This window comes from Silene latifolia, chromosome 9 (assembly GCF_048544455.1).
Source record: "Silene latifolia isolate original U9 population chromosome 9, ASM4854445v1, whole genome shotgun sequence".
Taxonomy (NCBI): Eukaryota; Viridiplantae; Streptophyta; class Magnoliopsida; order Caryophyllales; family Caryophyllaceae; genus Silene; species Silene latifolia.
Window position 1 is genome coordinate 97,767,120 of NC_133534.1, and position 13,361 is coordinate 97,780,480.

At 43.8% G+C, this 13,361-nt stretch overlaps 2 protein-coding genes across 2 annotated transcripts; both read right to left on the minus strand.

Annotated features, from left to right (window-relative positions):
- Window positions 1-8,028: 8,028 nt before the first annotated feature.
- LOC141601382 (uncharacterized) lies at window positions 8,029-8,463 on the minus strand. The gene has a single exon (XM_074421658.1). It carries the CDS (start codon window positions 8,461-8,463, stop codon window positions 8,029-8,031), a length of 435 nt encoding a protein of 144 aa, XP_074277759.1.
- A 3,410-nt stretch (window positions 8,464-11,873) lies between these two features.
- On the minus strand, window positions 11,874-12,938 carry LOC141601383 (uncharacterized). The gene is made up of 2 exons (XM_074421659.1): window positions 12,843-12,938; window positions 11,874-12,722 (listed from the first exon to the last, which is right to left on the minus strand). Exons 1-2 carry the CDS (start codon window positions 12,936-12,938, stop codon window positions 11,874-11,876), a joined length of 945 nt encoding a protein of 314 aa, XP_074277760.1.
- Window positions 12,939-13,361: the final 423 nt, after the last annotated feature.

The following is a 13,361-nucleotide window of genomic DNA, read 5'->3' on the forward strand; positions in this document are numbered from 1 at the left end:
ATTTAAACAACGAGATACACTTCTAATAGTTCAATTTAATTGTTGTATCCAATTGTCTTTCACATCAACATTCAACTATCTTTAAATAATAAAGATTAAGTTGAAAATTTTAATTAAACTCATTCATCGTTTTTCAACACAACAGCCTGTTATACTGTTAGTTTGGTATGTTGCTTATAACATTTGCAAAGCCAACAAGTTATAGTCTGTCCCACTGTTGCTCTAGTAGTTCAACAATACGCCTTTTAACCTTCATTTAAAAGGGGGTGTTTGTTAGATACTTGATATATCATTTCATTTGACTAACTTAAATCAATTAATTAATTAAAAATTTTAAAAAGGTGCCTAATTGATCATAACAGTGAGTAAGGGTAGGACACTGTTGCCTGTTAAAAATGGTATTACACCATACTCCGTAAACCTTGATAGTTTTGAGTGTTGAATGGAATTAATGTACGTTAGCTGATATGCCGTATTTAGTACGGGTTTAAGAGTCGTGAGTTAGGCGAACAATCATGGAATAAGCGAAGTTATAGGAGTGTAATTGCATTATCTTATATTTCATGATTATTGATTTAATTGTGGAGTAATTGGATGGAAATATGGATTAATGAGGTATAGGAGTGTGCTTGGGTTGGGCACAAATACGTAACAATAAGTTATTGAAGAGCACAGGGCCCGTTTACAAGTGAAACCCAGCGAAGACGGAAGGAAAAGAAGATTAGCAGCGTTTTTGGACCAGCCTTTGGCGCGGGTCGCGGGCCAGGTCGCGGGTCGCCCGTGGTGCAGATTTCAGGAGTCGAGTTTTATGTTGCAGCTTTTGTTTTCCTATTTTCGGTTTTTGTTTTATTATTATTTTTATTTGAGGAATAATTATTATTAGGTTAAGTACTTGGTTAGACTCTATCATTGATTTACGTATTATTTTTTAGACAAGAACCCTAAGTGTTTTGCTAGCAAGAAAGACATGAGCAACTAATCCTTTCATCTCAGATTAAGATTTGAAGCATCTGATTTATTCAAATTGTGAGATTATTATTCATCTTCCTTTTATTTCTTGAGTATTGTTAATTCTCTGTTTTAATTTTATGGTTGTTGGATGTTTAGATTAAAGTAGCTAATTAATCTTCACAATTATCAATCTATTGTTATTCTTGTGAATGAATCCGCAATTGTTCAACCTTGCTAGATAAAGTAACAATCTTTACCCTTTGTATTGGATGTGTTTCATCATATCTAGGTTAAAGAGAGAATTAACTTGTGATTCGAACTAATAATTGCGTGTTTTATTGGTCGTCACTTCTATCGTTCCTTATTCGTTCATGCTATTATTAAATTAAACTTAATCGCGTGTATTAGGTTGTTTGATAATTAGGTTATTTGATTATCGCGTTTCGAGTCAAATAATATTACAAAGGAATTGGGAAATTGATCCCACGATAGTTTGGTTAAGAATCAATTGGAAGTTGTTAGTCTATGATCAATTTAATAATCAGTTTGTGGAAATTCTTACCCGAGACCGCTTAAACCATCTCAATTCATATTTATTATTCTTCATTAAATTGCCTATTTAATCTCTTGTTTAGTTACTTAATCGTTTAAAATCCCCTCCATTTTGGTTACCTGTTTTCTATTCTTTAATTCACATAAATTACATCGCCTTCTCTGTGGATCGATCCTTATAACCATATACTATCATTTAGTTAGAGGTTTTAAGTGTTATAAATACTATCTTTGGGAGCATACGACTTCGGCTCACCAAATTTTGGCGCCGTTGCCGGGGAAGGCAATAGTTAATTTTTGTGTTTCTTTAGTATAGACTTTTATTTTATTGTTGTAGTTTATGCCTAATACTCGTTCTTCAAACCAACCACTGGAGCCTTACGACTCAGAGATTGAACGCACACTTTTCAGGTTAAGGCAAATTGAAGAAGGTTCGTTAGTTGGTTTTGAGCACCCAGATTCCGAGAAGGATATACACTCTGATTCAGATACTGCGGAAATTCCTGTTACTACTGAGAATATGGCTAGAGAGACTCGAACATTAAGGGAGCTTACAGCTCCAAATCTTAACGTTCAACCATTGTGCATCACTTTTCCAGCATTGGATGATGGGGTTACTTTTGAACTGAAATCTGGTTTGATACATCAATTACCAAGTTTCAGTGGGATGAGCATTGAGGATCCAAATAAGCATCTTTCAGACTTTCATATTGTGTGACCTGGTATGAATCCACCTGCTATTACTTACGAGCAGTTGAAATTGAGAGTATTTTATTTCACCTTGAAGGACAATGCGAGAGACTGGTTAAACTATCTACCACCGGGAAGTATCACTACTTGGGTAGGTATGAAGAAGGCATTCTTGGAGAAATATTTTCCTCCTTCTCGATCATCTCAACTGAAAAGAGCCATTAGTAATGTTGAACAGCAAGACGGGAAAACTATGTATGAGTACCTTGAGAAATTTAAGGAGCTCTGTGCTAGTTTCCCTTATCATGGTTACTCTGACCAGGATCTCATTATGTATTTTTGTGGTGGACTGAACCAATATGACCGTCGTATGATTCACTCTGCTTCTGGAGGAAATATAGCCAACAAAAATCCAGATGAGGCTTGGGAGGTTATTTCAGAGCTAGCTGAGACCTCTAGACAGTTTTAGAGGAAACCATCATGAAGAGGAGTGAATGCTATGGGTGTTAGTCCTGGTTTAGAGGAAAAGGTTGATAATATTGTTTCCACTCTTCGTGACATGTTATCTGGGAGACAAATGACCACTGTTTGTGGCATATGCGCTACTGAGGGTCACCCTAATGATTTGTGCCCTTACTTGCGAGAAAGTGGCCAAGAAGAGGTGAATGGTGTTTGGGAGAGTACTACAAATAATAGGAAATGAGATCCATATTCCAATACCTATAATGAAGGATGGAAGGCTCACCCTAACTTTCGTTGGGGAAATTCTTAAGCCGGTCCATCGTCTGGCCCTCCTAAAGGCCAGTTTCTCCAAAGACCACAAGGACAACAATTTAATCAACAAGTGCCACAACAAGCAGCTGAGCAAACACCACAGAGATCATCAATGTCAACGGAGTATATGATTCGTGCCCTTACTCTCAGTGCTACTCAAGATAGAGCAGATAATAAGCAAAATTTTAAGAATCTTGAAAACCAGGTGAGTCAACTAGCTACTGATGTCAATCGGTTGGAAGCTAAACAGTCAGGTGCTCTACCATCTCAAACGGTAGAGAATCCGACGAAGAATGTGAGTGCAGTGTCCTTGAGAAATGTAAGGTAATTGGTAGAAGTAGAGAAGCCTAAAGCTAAGTCTAAAGAAGTTGCAATCCAGGAGGAAGAGGAGATTGTGATAGAAGAAGGGAGTTCATACGTGATTGAGGAAGATATTGTGGTGCCTAGTTCGATTGCTAAGGATCCACCGGTCCAGATTTATGAGCCCACACCACCTTTTCCCGAAGCATTAAAGGATACTCGCATGAAGGAGCATGACAACGATGTTTACGAAACCTATCGTAAATGTGAGGTAAATATTCCCCTTCTAGAGTTACTTAAAAGTGTTCCTCGATATGCATAGTTTTTAAAAGAACTTTGTACTATAAAGAGGAATAATAGGCTTAAGGGAGTCAAAAAGGTGAAGGTAAGTGAACATGTCTTGGCAATGTTTCAACAAAAATTGCCCACTAAATGTGGAGACCCGGGAATGTTCACAATACCTTGCACTATTGGAGACACCAAAATTCATAATGCTATGTTAGATTTGGGTGCCTCTATTAATGTGATTCCCCATTCCATTTATCAGTCATTGAAACTTGGACCTATGAGTAAAACAAATGTTGTCATTCAATTGGCGGATCGGTCCAATGTTTATCCAAAGGGAATAGTTGAGGATGTATTAGTTATGGTTGATAAATTAATTTTCCCTTCAGACTTTTATGTGCTAGATATGGAGCACGATAAACATGCTGCCCCTATACTGTTAGCGAGACCATTTATGAAAACTGCAAAAACTAAGATTGATGTTTTTAGTGGTTCTCTTACTATGGAGTTTGATGGTCAAGTGGTGGAGTATAATATTTTTGATGCTATGAAATTCTCCACTGATGACCATTATTTATGTCTTATTGATACGTTTGAGCCATTAGTGCAGGATACCTTTGATTTTGACAATCCAGATGAGTACCAGATTGTGATTGAGAAGGGTATAGTAGAAGATGATTTTGATGATTTATTGCCTACTAACCTGCAGGAAAGAGCTACTGAGTTGACGGGGGTGTCATTCATGCACACAGAGCCACCTCCTTTAAAACTAACCGTGCCTAGTGTTTTGGTAAATTTCTACCAATTTAGGGTTAAAGTAGTCTTAACGTTAGGTTTGAATTGCGATTTGATTGTTTGTTGTATGCTAATCTGAATGTGCGATGTAAGTAAAGAACACAAGCAATTTTGGTGACGCGAAAAACCCGATGTGGGAAACAACCGCGGGGGGAGACGGAATCCCACCAATATTTTCACTATAATTCGGGAGGAAATGCAGTTCGTGCGTTCGCTATGAATGCTAGGGTATATTTCTTGTATTTTCTGATGATCTTTGTTCTTTGCGTTAAGACTCTTTATATAGGGAGAGCTCGGCTAGCTAGAGTTTCTTGTTTTCCCTCCAAGTTATTCCTAATTTGACACCGAATAGAACTTTCCTTCCCTGGATATGGTAAGTGGTAGGGCTCTCATGTGCTTCTTCCATGCGGATCAAAGCCCGCGTCCTGCGCTGCTCGCTAATGCTGTCACCCTGGCTTCCTGATATCCTGCGTCCCACCCTGCTTCCAGACTTGCTGCCCCAGACCAGCCCATATCCAGATTTTGGGCCTAACAGTTTGCCCCCAATTTTCCTCGAAAGCGTAACCATAATTATTCGAGCGGGAAATTGCAGTGTATCGTTGAGTGACTTCTTGCATACTCCATTTCAATTCACACTTTTCAAAACCCCAACTACCCTCTCCTATTTAATCTCACCCGTCCCCTTCTTTCTCTTTCATCATCATTTCATTTCCTCAAAATTTTCAAATTTATGTCTCCCCAAACCCTTTTGCTTCAACGTCCTTTCACTGTCAGCGCCGCCTCCCCCCGTCTCTTCAGGTACTCTTGCTTCTCTCTCCTCATTTGTCATGGCCAAAACCCGTCTCACGTCATCTTCATCTGCCACCATAGACCTTATAGAGGACGACGACTTCCCTTCGCAGGGAGTCCTCAAAAGACCACATTTCGGTGATTCTCACCTAACCCAAGAGGACATCCCTAGGATCAAAGCTTTTCTTGGCCTAGGTGATGATGTGGTGATCCTCATCCCTAAACCCGGTCAGAAAGCAGACGCCTTTCGTGCGGGGTGGATCTGCTTGTATACCTACCCTTTCGCCCTTGGTCTTAAGTTTTCTTTTCCCCTGATGATCCAAGAGTTCATCCGCCTGAACTCTCTTCCCATGGCCCAAATTGCCCCTCATGCATGGAGGATCCTCTTGTCTACTGTTTCTTTGAACAACAGTCTGGGCGACGAGATCGGATTGTCAGATCTGGCCCATATATTTGAGTGTCGGTCGTTGGGGAATGGCCAATACACCTTCAGGGCCGTGGAGAAGACTGAAAACTTCCTCCAGTCGGCGGCTAAAGGGAAGGACGATGGGTGGTACGAGGATTTCTTCTATGTCAAGCTTGAATCTCTTCCCATCCACGCTGATTACTTGTTCAAGCACTGGGTTTTTGCCAAGAGTAAGTGTATTTTGCATGTCTATTTTTGATTGCCCATGCCGCTCACTGTTCTTACTCTTTGATTTGATGCAGAACTCAAGAACCCTAAGAAATCTGAAGACGAAGCAATCTCTGTTGCCAAGCTTTTCTCCATCCCTGAAGACCGTAGACTGTTTCCCCTCCTGCTCTCTGGTTTAGATGATTCCACCGCTGAAGAAACCATGTCTTCTGGTAAACATCCTTTTTTTTAATCTCTAGAAGCTTCCTTGCCCATTGGTTCTCTATTCTGACTTCTTGCGTCCTGGTACCTCCGCAGGAAGTGCTAGACCCTCTGCCTCTGAGATCCTGATGCGCCACGCCAGGAAAAGAACTGTTGACTCCTTTATCTCTCCTGCTTCCTCAAGAAGGAGATCCACCTCAAGGCCTTCCCCAGAACCTATCGAAGTGACTCCCATATGACGTGCCCCTGGGTCCCCTGTCCATGCTAATGAGCTGCTGCTGCGCCTCCCTGCCAACTTTGGGGATGCTGATCATGCCAGCTATTGGCCTGCACTGGAGAGATTCTTGACTCCGGCTTGCTCCAGGGCATTTTATTCGACTGCCCCCCAGGAGATGACTGACCTGGCTGCTGAACATTGCTTCCTTGTAAGTCTTCCTTTACTGGCCCCTCACTTTCTCTGCCCATGTGCTTCCCTGACTGATGGTTTTCTTTATTGCAGGCTCTTCAATCATCCCTCTACCTTCGTAAGATGCTGCAGAGGGCCAAAGTTGAGTGCTTGGCTTCTGTGGGGAAGAATAAGGAGCTCACAGCTACATGTGCCAAACTGAGGGAGCAGCTCCATGTGGCCTTAAAGGAGAAGGAGGTAGCTAAAGGCCAGCTGGCGAGGACCCAGGAAGCTAACTGCGTTCTGACTTCTGGGCTGACAAAGATAGAGGCCCGTGCTGAAGAGATGGTTGAGCTAGCCAAAAACGTGGGAGCCTACACTGCTTTTGAGGGGCGGATTGACTGCATCAGTGCATATACTGAGGGGAGGCACACATCCTGGAACCTGGAGGAGGAGCTGGCTGAGTTTGCCCGTGCATTTCCCAATGGTATGGATCTGAGCGCCTTGTTCCCTTCTGAAGCTGAGGCTGCTAATCCGGAGCCTGATTTTCACCGCCATGGATATCTCTGGGGCTATCTCTGGGACTGTAGAGGAGATCCTAGCGGAGCAGATTGGTGAAGGTGCTCTGAAACTCCTGAGGCTGTTCAGGTACCTGTAATAGAGAAGTAGATGGAGCACAGGGAGCAGAGCACTGGTCAGGATGCAGTTGTTGAGAGGATTGACCTCTCTTAAATTTTAAGTTGTCTGGGGACTTGGCCCTGTGTGGTGCAAGTTTGTAAAAAACTCTTTTTCGTTTTATTTTTATTTTGGCTTGTTTTGTGCCTGCTAGTATGCAGGCTTTAAACTCTAATGGTGCCTGCTACAGGTAGCAGGTCCCTTAACTTAAAGTGGTTCTGGGCCCAGGTTTTAAGCCCTGCTTTTGTTATACTTGCGTTTTGTGCCATTGATTTCTGAAGTTGTGATTCCACATAGGTATATCAAGGAAGCTGACCTGGTTTCAGGTGCACAGCTCTTGTTCCTGGTGACAAGTTTTTGATAACATATTTTACCCATGACGTAAAATATCTTATCACTAGGATTAGCTGATTAGAGCATACCTTCATTGACTATTTCTGACTAATAAGGAATGTTGCGTTTCTTGTGGTTCCAGACGTTTGAAATTCCGTGCGTGCACCTTTCTCTCTACGCCATAGCTATGGAATTACTGAGATTAACGTTAAGGTATGGGTGGTCTTAGTATGCCGTACCATGCGCGCTACCTCGGCGTATGCTCCCCATATGGCTTGACTTAAGATAAACGTCTTCGCAGCCTCACATTGCAGGGGCTGGACCCTCAAAGTGTTCCTTATCTGACAAGTAACCAACATTAGTACCAAAGCCTTTCTTCGTAGAAGCATGATAAATTCCAAAGTAGTGCAAATTACCTGGTGCTATCTCATGGTGTTCCAGGGCAACACCTAGATCCAGGAAGCCACAGCCTGGACTACTTGGTTTAAAAACGACTCTATTTGAGAAAAAAGAAAAATTAGGGAAAACAAAAGAAAAAAGTTTTTTTGAACCACACCAATACCTAAAGCATATACTAACCCCCTCCCTCTTTTTTTTTTTTTTTTTTTTTTTTGCTTCACGGACTTTCGAAAGGTCTTTTGTACACTAAAGTTTTGGCACTTTGTTAGACAAAGTACCGTTTCAAGTGACGAATGTTCCAGGGTTTATCCAGGATTTGACCGTGCATGGTCATTAACCTGTATGCCCCATTCTTGACAATGCTTTCGACCTGATATGGCCCTTCCCATTTGTAGGCAAACTTGCCTGCTTTGTGGTTTTTGATATTTTCGAATACCCTTCTGAGTACGAGGTCCCCCACTTCAAGGGTCCTGATCTTGACATTCTTGTTATATGTCCTTGCTACATATTGTTTATACGACGCCATACGTATGTAGGCGCTTTCTCGCAGCTCATCAACTGTATCCAGGCTCCTAGCCAATTTGACTTTGTTCTGCTTTGCCGTCTGACAGCCGTATCTGTGCGTGGGCACCAGAACTTCTAAGGGTATCACTACCTCTGCTTCGTATACGAGGCTAAATGGAGTTTGGCCTGTTGCCATTTTCGGTGTTGTTCTGTCTGACCAGAGTACTAATGGTAGTTCATCTTCCCATTTTCCCCCCAACTCTTCCAGCCGTTTTCTGAGGTTCTCCACAATGATTTTGTTGATGGACTCGGCTTAGCCATTGGTTTGCGAATATCTGGGGGCTGACTTTCTCAGTGTTATGTTCCATCGTGCACAGAAGCCCTCGGTGTTATCTGATATGAACTGGGATCCATTGTCGCATATGATTTCGGATGGTATCCCAAATCTGCTTATGATGTTGCGCTTGATAAAAGAGATCACCTGCCGTTCTTTTACCTCTGTCATTTCCTCTGCTTCAATCCACTTTGAGAAGTAATCAGTCATAACTAGCATATACACTCTGTTTCCTGGAGCCCTGGGCAGCTTACCTACTATGTCCATGCCCCACATCATGAATGGCCATGGAGAGATAATCGGATGCATTGGTTCTGCTGGCTGGTGGATTGCTGGAGCGGCTTTTTGACATGACTCACAGCGTTTGGCATGGTTTACGGCATCTGCGCGCATGATGGGCCAGAAATACCCCTGTCTTAAGATTTTGTTAGACAGACTTCGTCCTCCAGCATGGTTCCCGCATTCTCCGTCGTGCACATCCTGCAGTACTGTTTCTGCTTCCTCTTTGTTCAAGCACCTGAGGCATGGTCCTGCCAACGATTTTCTAAAGAGGATGTTATCAATCAAGATATACCTGGAGGCTTTTATTCTGAAACTTTGTGCTTCCTTTCTATCCTCAGGGGTGTCCCATCCCTTAGCCAATTTACGTATGGTACTCTCCAATCTGGATCCTGCTGTCCCATTGTGGAAACCAGAGTCCTGGCTCCCTGCGTACACTGCGTGTATACTGCTTCTTTCACCGGATTCTGATCTGGCTCCTTCTGGATGGCTGGAGTCAATACATGGGTGATAGGTATATTTGACAGTTCTGTGGGCTGGAAGGTGGCCCCTAATGTTGCCAGGGCGTCTGCTTCCATGTTCTGATCTCGTGGCACCTGAGTTATCTTGAACGTTCTAAACTTTGACTTTTGCTCTGTGGCTATCTTCAAGTAGGCTATCATTTTGGAATCACGTGCCACATATTCATTGTTTACATGATTTACCACAAGTAAGGAGTCACTATACACCAGCAGGTTCCTTACCTTAAGCCCCGATGCCATCTGCATCCCAGGTATAAGGGCTTCATACTCGGCTTCGTTGTTGGTTGCCTTGAACTCACGCCTAATAGCTTGTACTATCAGATCACCATTAGGTGATCGAAGGACCAAACCCACACCGGCTCCCCTTGCATTTGAGGCTCCGTCAATGTATAGGGTCCATATCTCGCTATCCTGACTCCCCATTATTGTTAGCATTCCTTCTTCTGCCTCCCCACGGGTAGCAGGGCAGAAGTCAGAGACGAAATCTGCTAGGGCCTGGGATTTTATCGCTGTTTTGGGTTCGAATTGTAAGTCATACCCACTAAGATGTACTGACCATTTAGTCATTCTACCCGAAAGTTCAGGCTTCCTCATAATGGTCTTTAGCGGGTAGTTGGTTATTACGTGGATGGTGTGAGATTCAAAGTATGGCCGCAGTTTATAGGAACCAGTAACCAAAGCCAATGCTAGTTTTTCAAATGAAGTGTACCTGGTCTCTGCAGAAAGCAGAGACTTGCTAATGTAATATACGGGATGTTGCACTCCTTCTTGTTCTTTGACTAAGACCGCACTTACAGCTGCTTCCGTGACTGAGAGGTACAGGAATAGTGGCTCCCCTTGCTCCGGCTTTGCGAGTAACGGTGGCGTGCTTAGGTAGCTTTTGAGTTCTGCGAATGCCTTTTCATGTTTCTCGGTCCATTCGAATTTCTGACTTTTCCTCAATATATCATAGAACAGCTTGCACCTATCTGAAGCCCTTGATATGAACCTGTTTAATGCCGTCACCTTCCTTGCCAGCCTCTGCACATCTTTTGGTTTCTGCGGTGACTCCAGTTGAAGTATTGCTTTTATTTGTTCCTTGCTTGCTTCAATTCCTCTCTGGGTCACTATATACCCTAGGAATTTTCCCGAGGATACTCCAAACGAACACTTGGATGGATTAAGTTTCATTTTAAACTCCCTTAATGTCTGGAAGGTGTCTGCCAAGTACTCCATGTGCATTTCTGCTTTTTTGGATTTTACCACCATGTCGTCTATGTATACTTCCATGGTCTTTCCTATTTGCTACTTGAACATCTTATTTACCAACCGTTGGTAAGTGGACCCAGCGTTCTTTAGGCCAAAGGACATAACCTTGTAACAATATATGCCTCTTTCTGACATAAATGTCATTTTCTCTTGATCTTGTGGATGCATCTTGATCTGATTGTAACCGCTCCAGGCGTCGAGGAAAGTGAGTACCTCGTGTCCCGCAGTAGCCTCCACCATTGCATCGATATGTGGCAATGGAAAGGGCTCCTTGGGACAAGCTTTGTTTAAATCTGTGAAGTCTACACATACCCTCCATTTGTCGTTCTTCTTGGGCACAACTACCACATTAGAAAGCCATTCAGGGTAGCTAACTTCTCTAATATTACCTGCTGCCAAGAGATTGTCTACTTCTTTGTTAATGACTTCGTTTCGTTCTGCCGCGAATTTTCTTCTCTTCTGCTGTACTGGGGTGCAGCCTGGGTTCACACTTAGCTTATGTGAAATAACGGATGGGTCTATACCTACCATATCGTTGTGGGACCAAGCGAAGCAGTCCATGTTGGTTTTCAGAAATTGAGTCAGCTGGCTGCGCAACTCTTCACTGCAAGTTGCCCCAATCAATACTGTCATATCCGGGTGTTCCTCGTCCAGGTGTATCTGGTCCAGTTCCTCCGAGGGAGGCTCCTTGTATTCTGTCGAGGTGCCCCGGTCCTGTAATTGCTATTAGGGGAGCTTGGTTGTAGCCTTGAGGGCTTAAGCGTAGCAGTTTCTGGATTCCTCTCGATCTCTTTTTACTGTGACCGTACCCCATGGTGTTGGGAACTTGAGACACTGATGATAGGTTGAGGGCACCGCCTTCATCTGATGCAGCCATGGTCTTCCTAGTATCACGTTGTAGGTGGTTGGACCCTCAATGACTAGGTATCTCACTATTTTATTAACTCCTTCAATATATGTTTGGATGGTTATCTCACCTACTGAATGCGCAGTCTCACCACTGAATCCCACCAGGGGCACAGATTTCTTTATCAGGTTCTCTTTATCAAAACCCATGGTTTTGAGGGTTTCAAGCATGATGAGGTTCACAGAACTCCCTGTATCCACTAATGCTTTTCGTACGGTGCAATTACCAATGGACAACGTTATATTTAGGGCATCGTCGTGTTGCTCTGCGCCGCTTTCTATGTCGGTTTCGTCGAAGGTTACTGGGGGTAAATTGCTCTAGCTTACTCTGTATGAAGTTTGTGGATGATCTCCTTTGCTTCCGGTGGCTTTCCTTTTAGCGGCGGAATATGTTAAACCTGATAGCTCGGACCCGTCTGTTATCACGTTAATAATCTTTGTGCATAAGGGTGGAGCGAAGGAAGCACCGATTTCTTTCGCTTCTCTCTTATCCCGCTTGCCCCCACGTGATAACAGGTGGTCCAAGTTTCCCGTGCGTACCTGGAACTTTACCTCCTTTCGCAACCTGTAGCAGTCTTCTGTCCTGTGACCTATGTCCTGGTGCCATTCGCATCTCTTGCTTCTGTCCGTGTTGTCGTTGGGTCGATCCTGAGTGGGAGGCTTTGGCCACCTAACCTGATCACCTAGGCCTCTCAGTGCTTTCAGCAATCCTTCCATTCTCCTGTTGAATCCGTACTCAGATAGCTTAGGAGGATGCTGGGAGTCGTCAACTTGCTGGGTTTTTTCTGCTATTCTGCTGATATTAGGTCTGATGTATAGCTTAGCTCGCTCGTCTTTCTTTTCTGTAAGGATCTTCCTGCCAGGTTTGTCGAAGTTTGTTATTCCTTTTCTTGCTTGTATATCTTCTTCCAATCTTAACGCAGTTGTAGCTCTCTGCGGGACTTCTTCGAATCTCTCACAAGGGTACATCGATAATTCTTTGTAGAGGTTTGACTCCTTGTCCAAGCCCTGCCTGAAGGTGTTGATGGCAGTGGACATATCGCAACCTCGTATTGAGACTTTCTCTGCATTGAACCTGGTGACGTAATCTTTGATTGATTCACCTAATTCCTGAACGATCCTATACAGATCACTTGGCTGCTTTGGTGTTCTTCGGCTGCTGGAGAACTATTGATTGAATGCGTTGACCAGATCGGCGAATGAAGATATGGTCCCGTTAGGCAAGTCGACGAACCATTGTAGTGCTGCTCCGGTTAGGGTCGAACCAAATCCTTTACACATACATGCCTCTTTTGAGGCTCCTATGGCAGTGGTAACCATCATTTTCTGCTTGAATTGGCTAATGTGATCGCAGGGGTCTGTGGTTCCATCGAAGAGGGTCATTGTAGGGACGCTGAATCCTTTTGGTAAGGCCACTGTAGCTATGTCGTCAGTAAACGGCGAGTCAGCGTAGCTTTCTCGGGCGCGAGCCCATCTCCATAGGCGGCATTCGGGACCCTCCGGAGGAGGCCAGCGATTCGGTATTGATGTTCTATGTATGTCTCTCTTCCGGCGGGTCGTAGATGCTCTTGTGACTGATGTTCGGCTCCTCGTACGAAGTTCTGCTGTCCCAAGACTGCTGGTTGGCGCATCTGCGATGCTGCTACAGCCGGGCCGCTCTCCCAGGTATACTCAGCTTGATTTGTAACTGGGGCCCTAATCATCGGGACCGCAGCTGCTGCTCTGCTCCGCTGGCGTCCCTCTGCATCTGACGCGGGTGTTGGCTCTTGGTGGGCTGGCTCCTCATCTGGTGTCAATGCCCCCAGT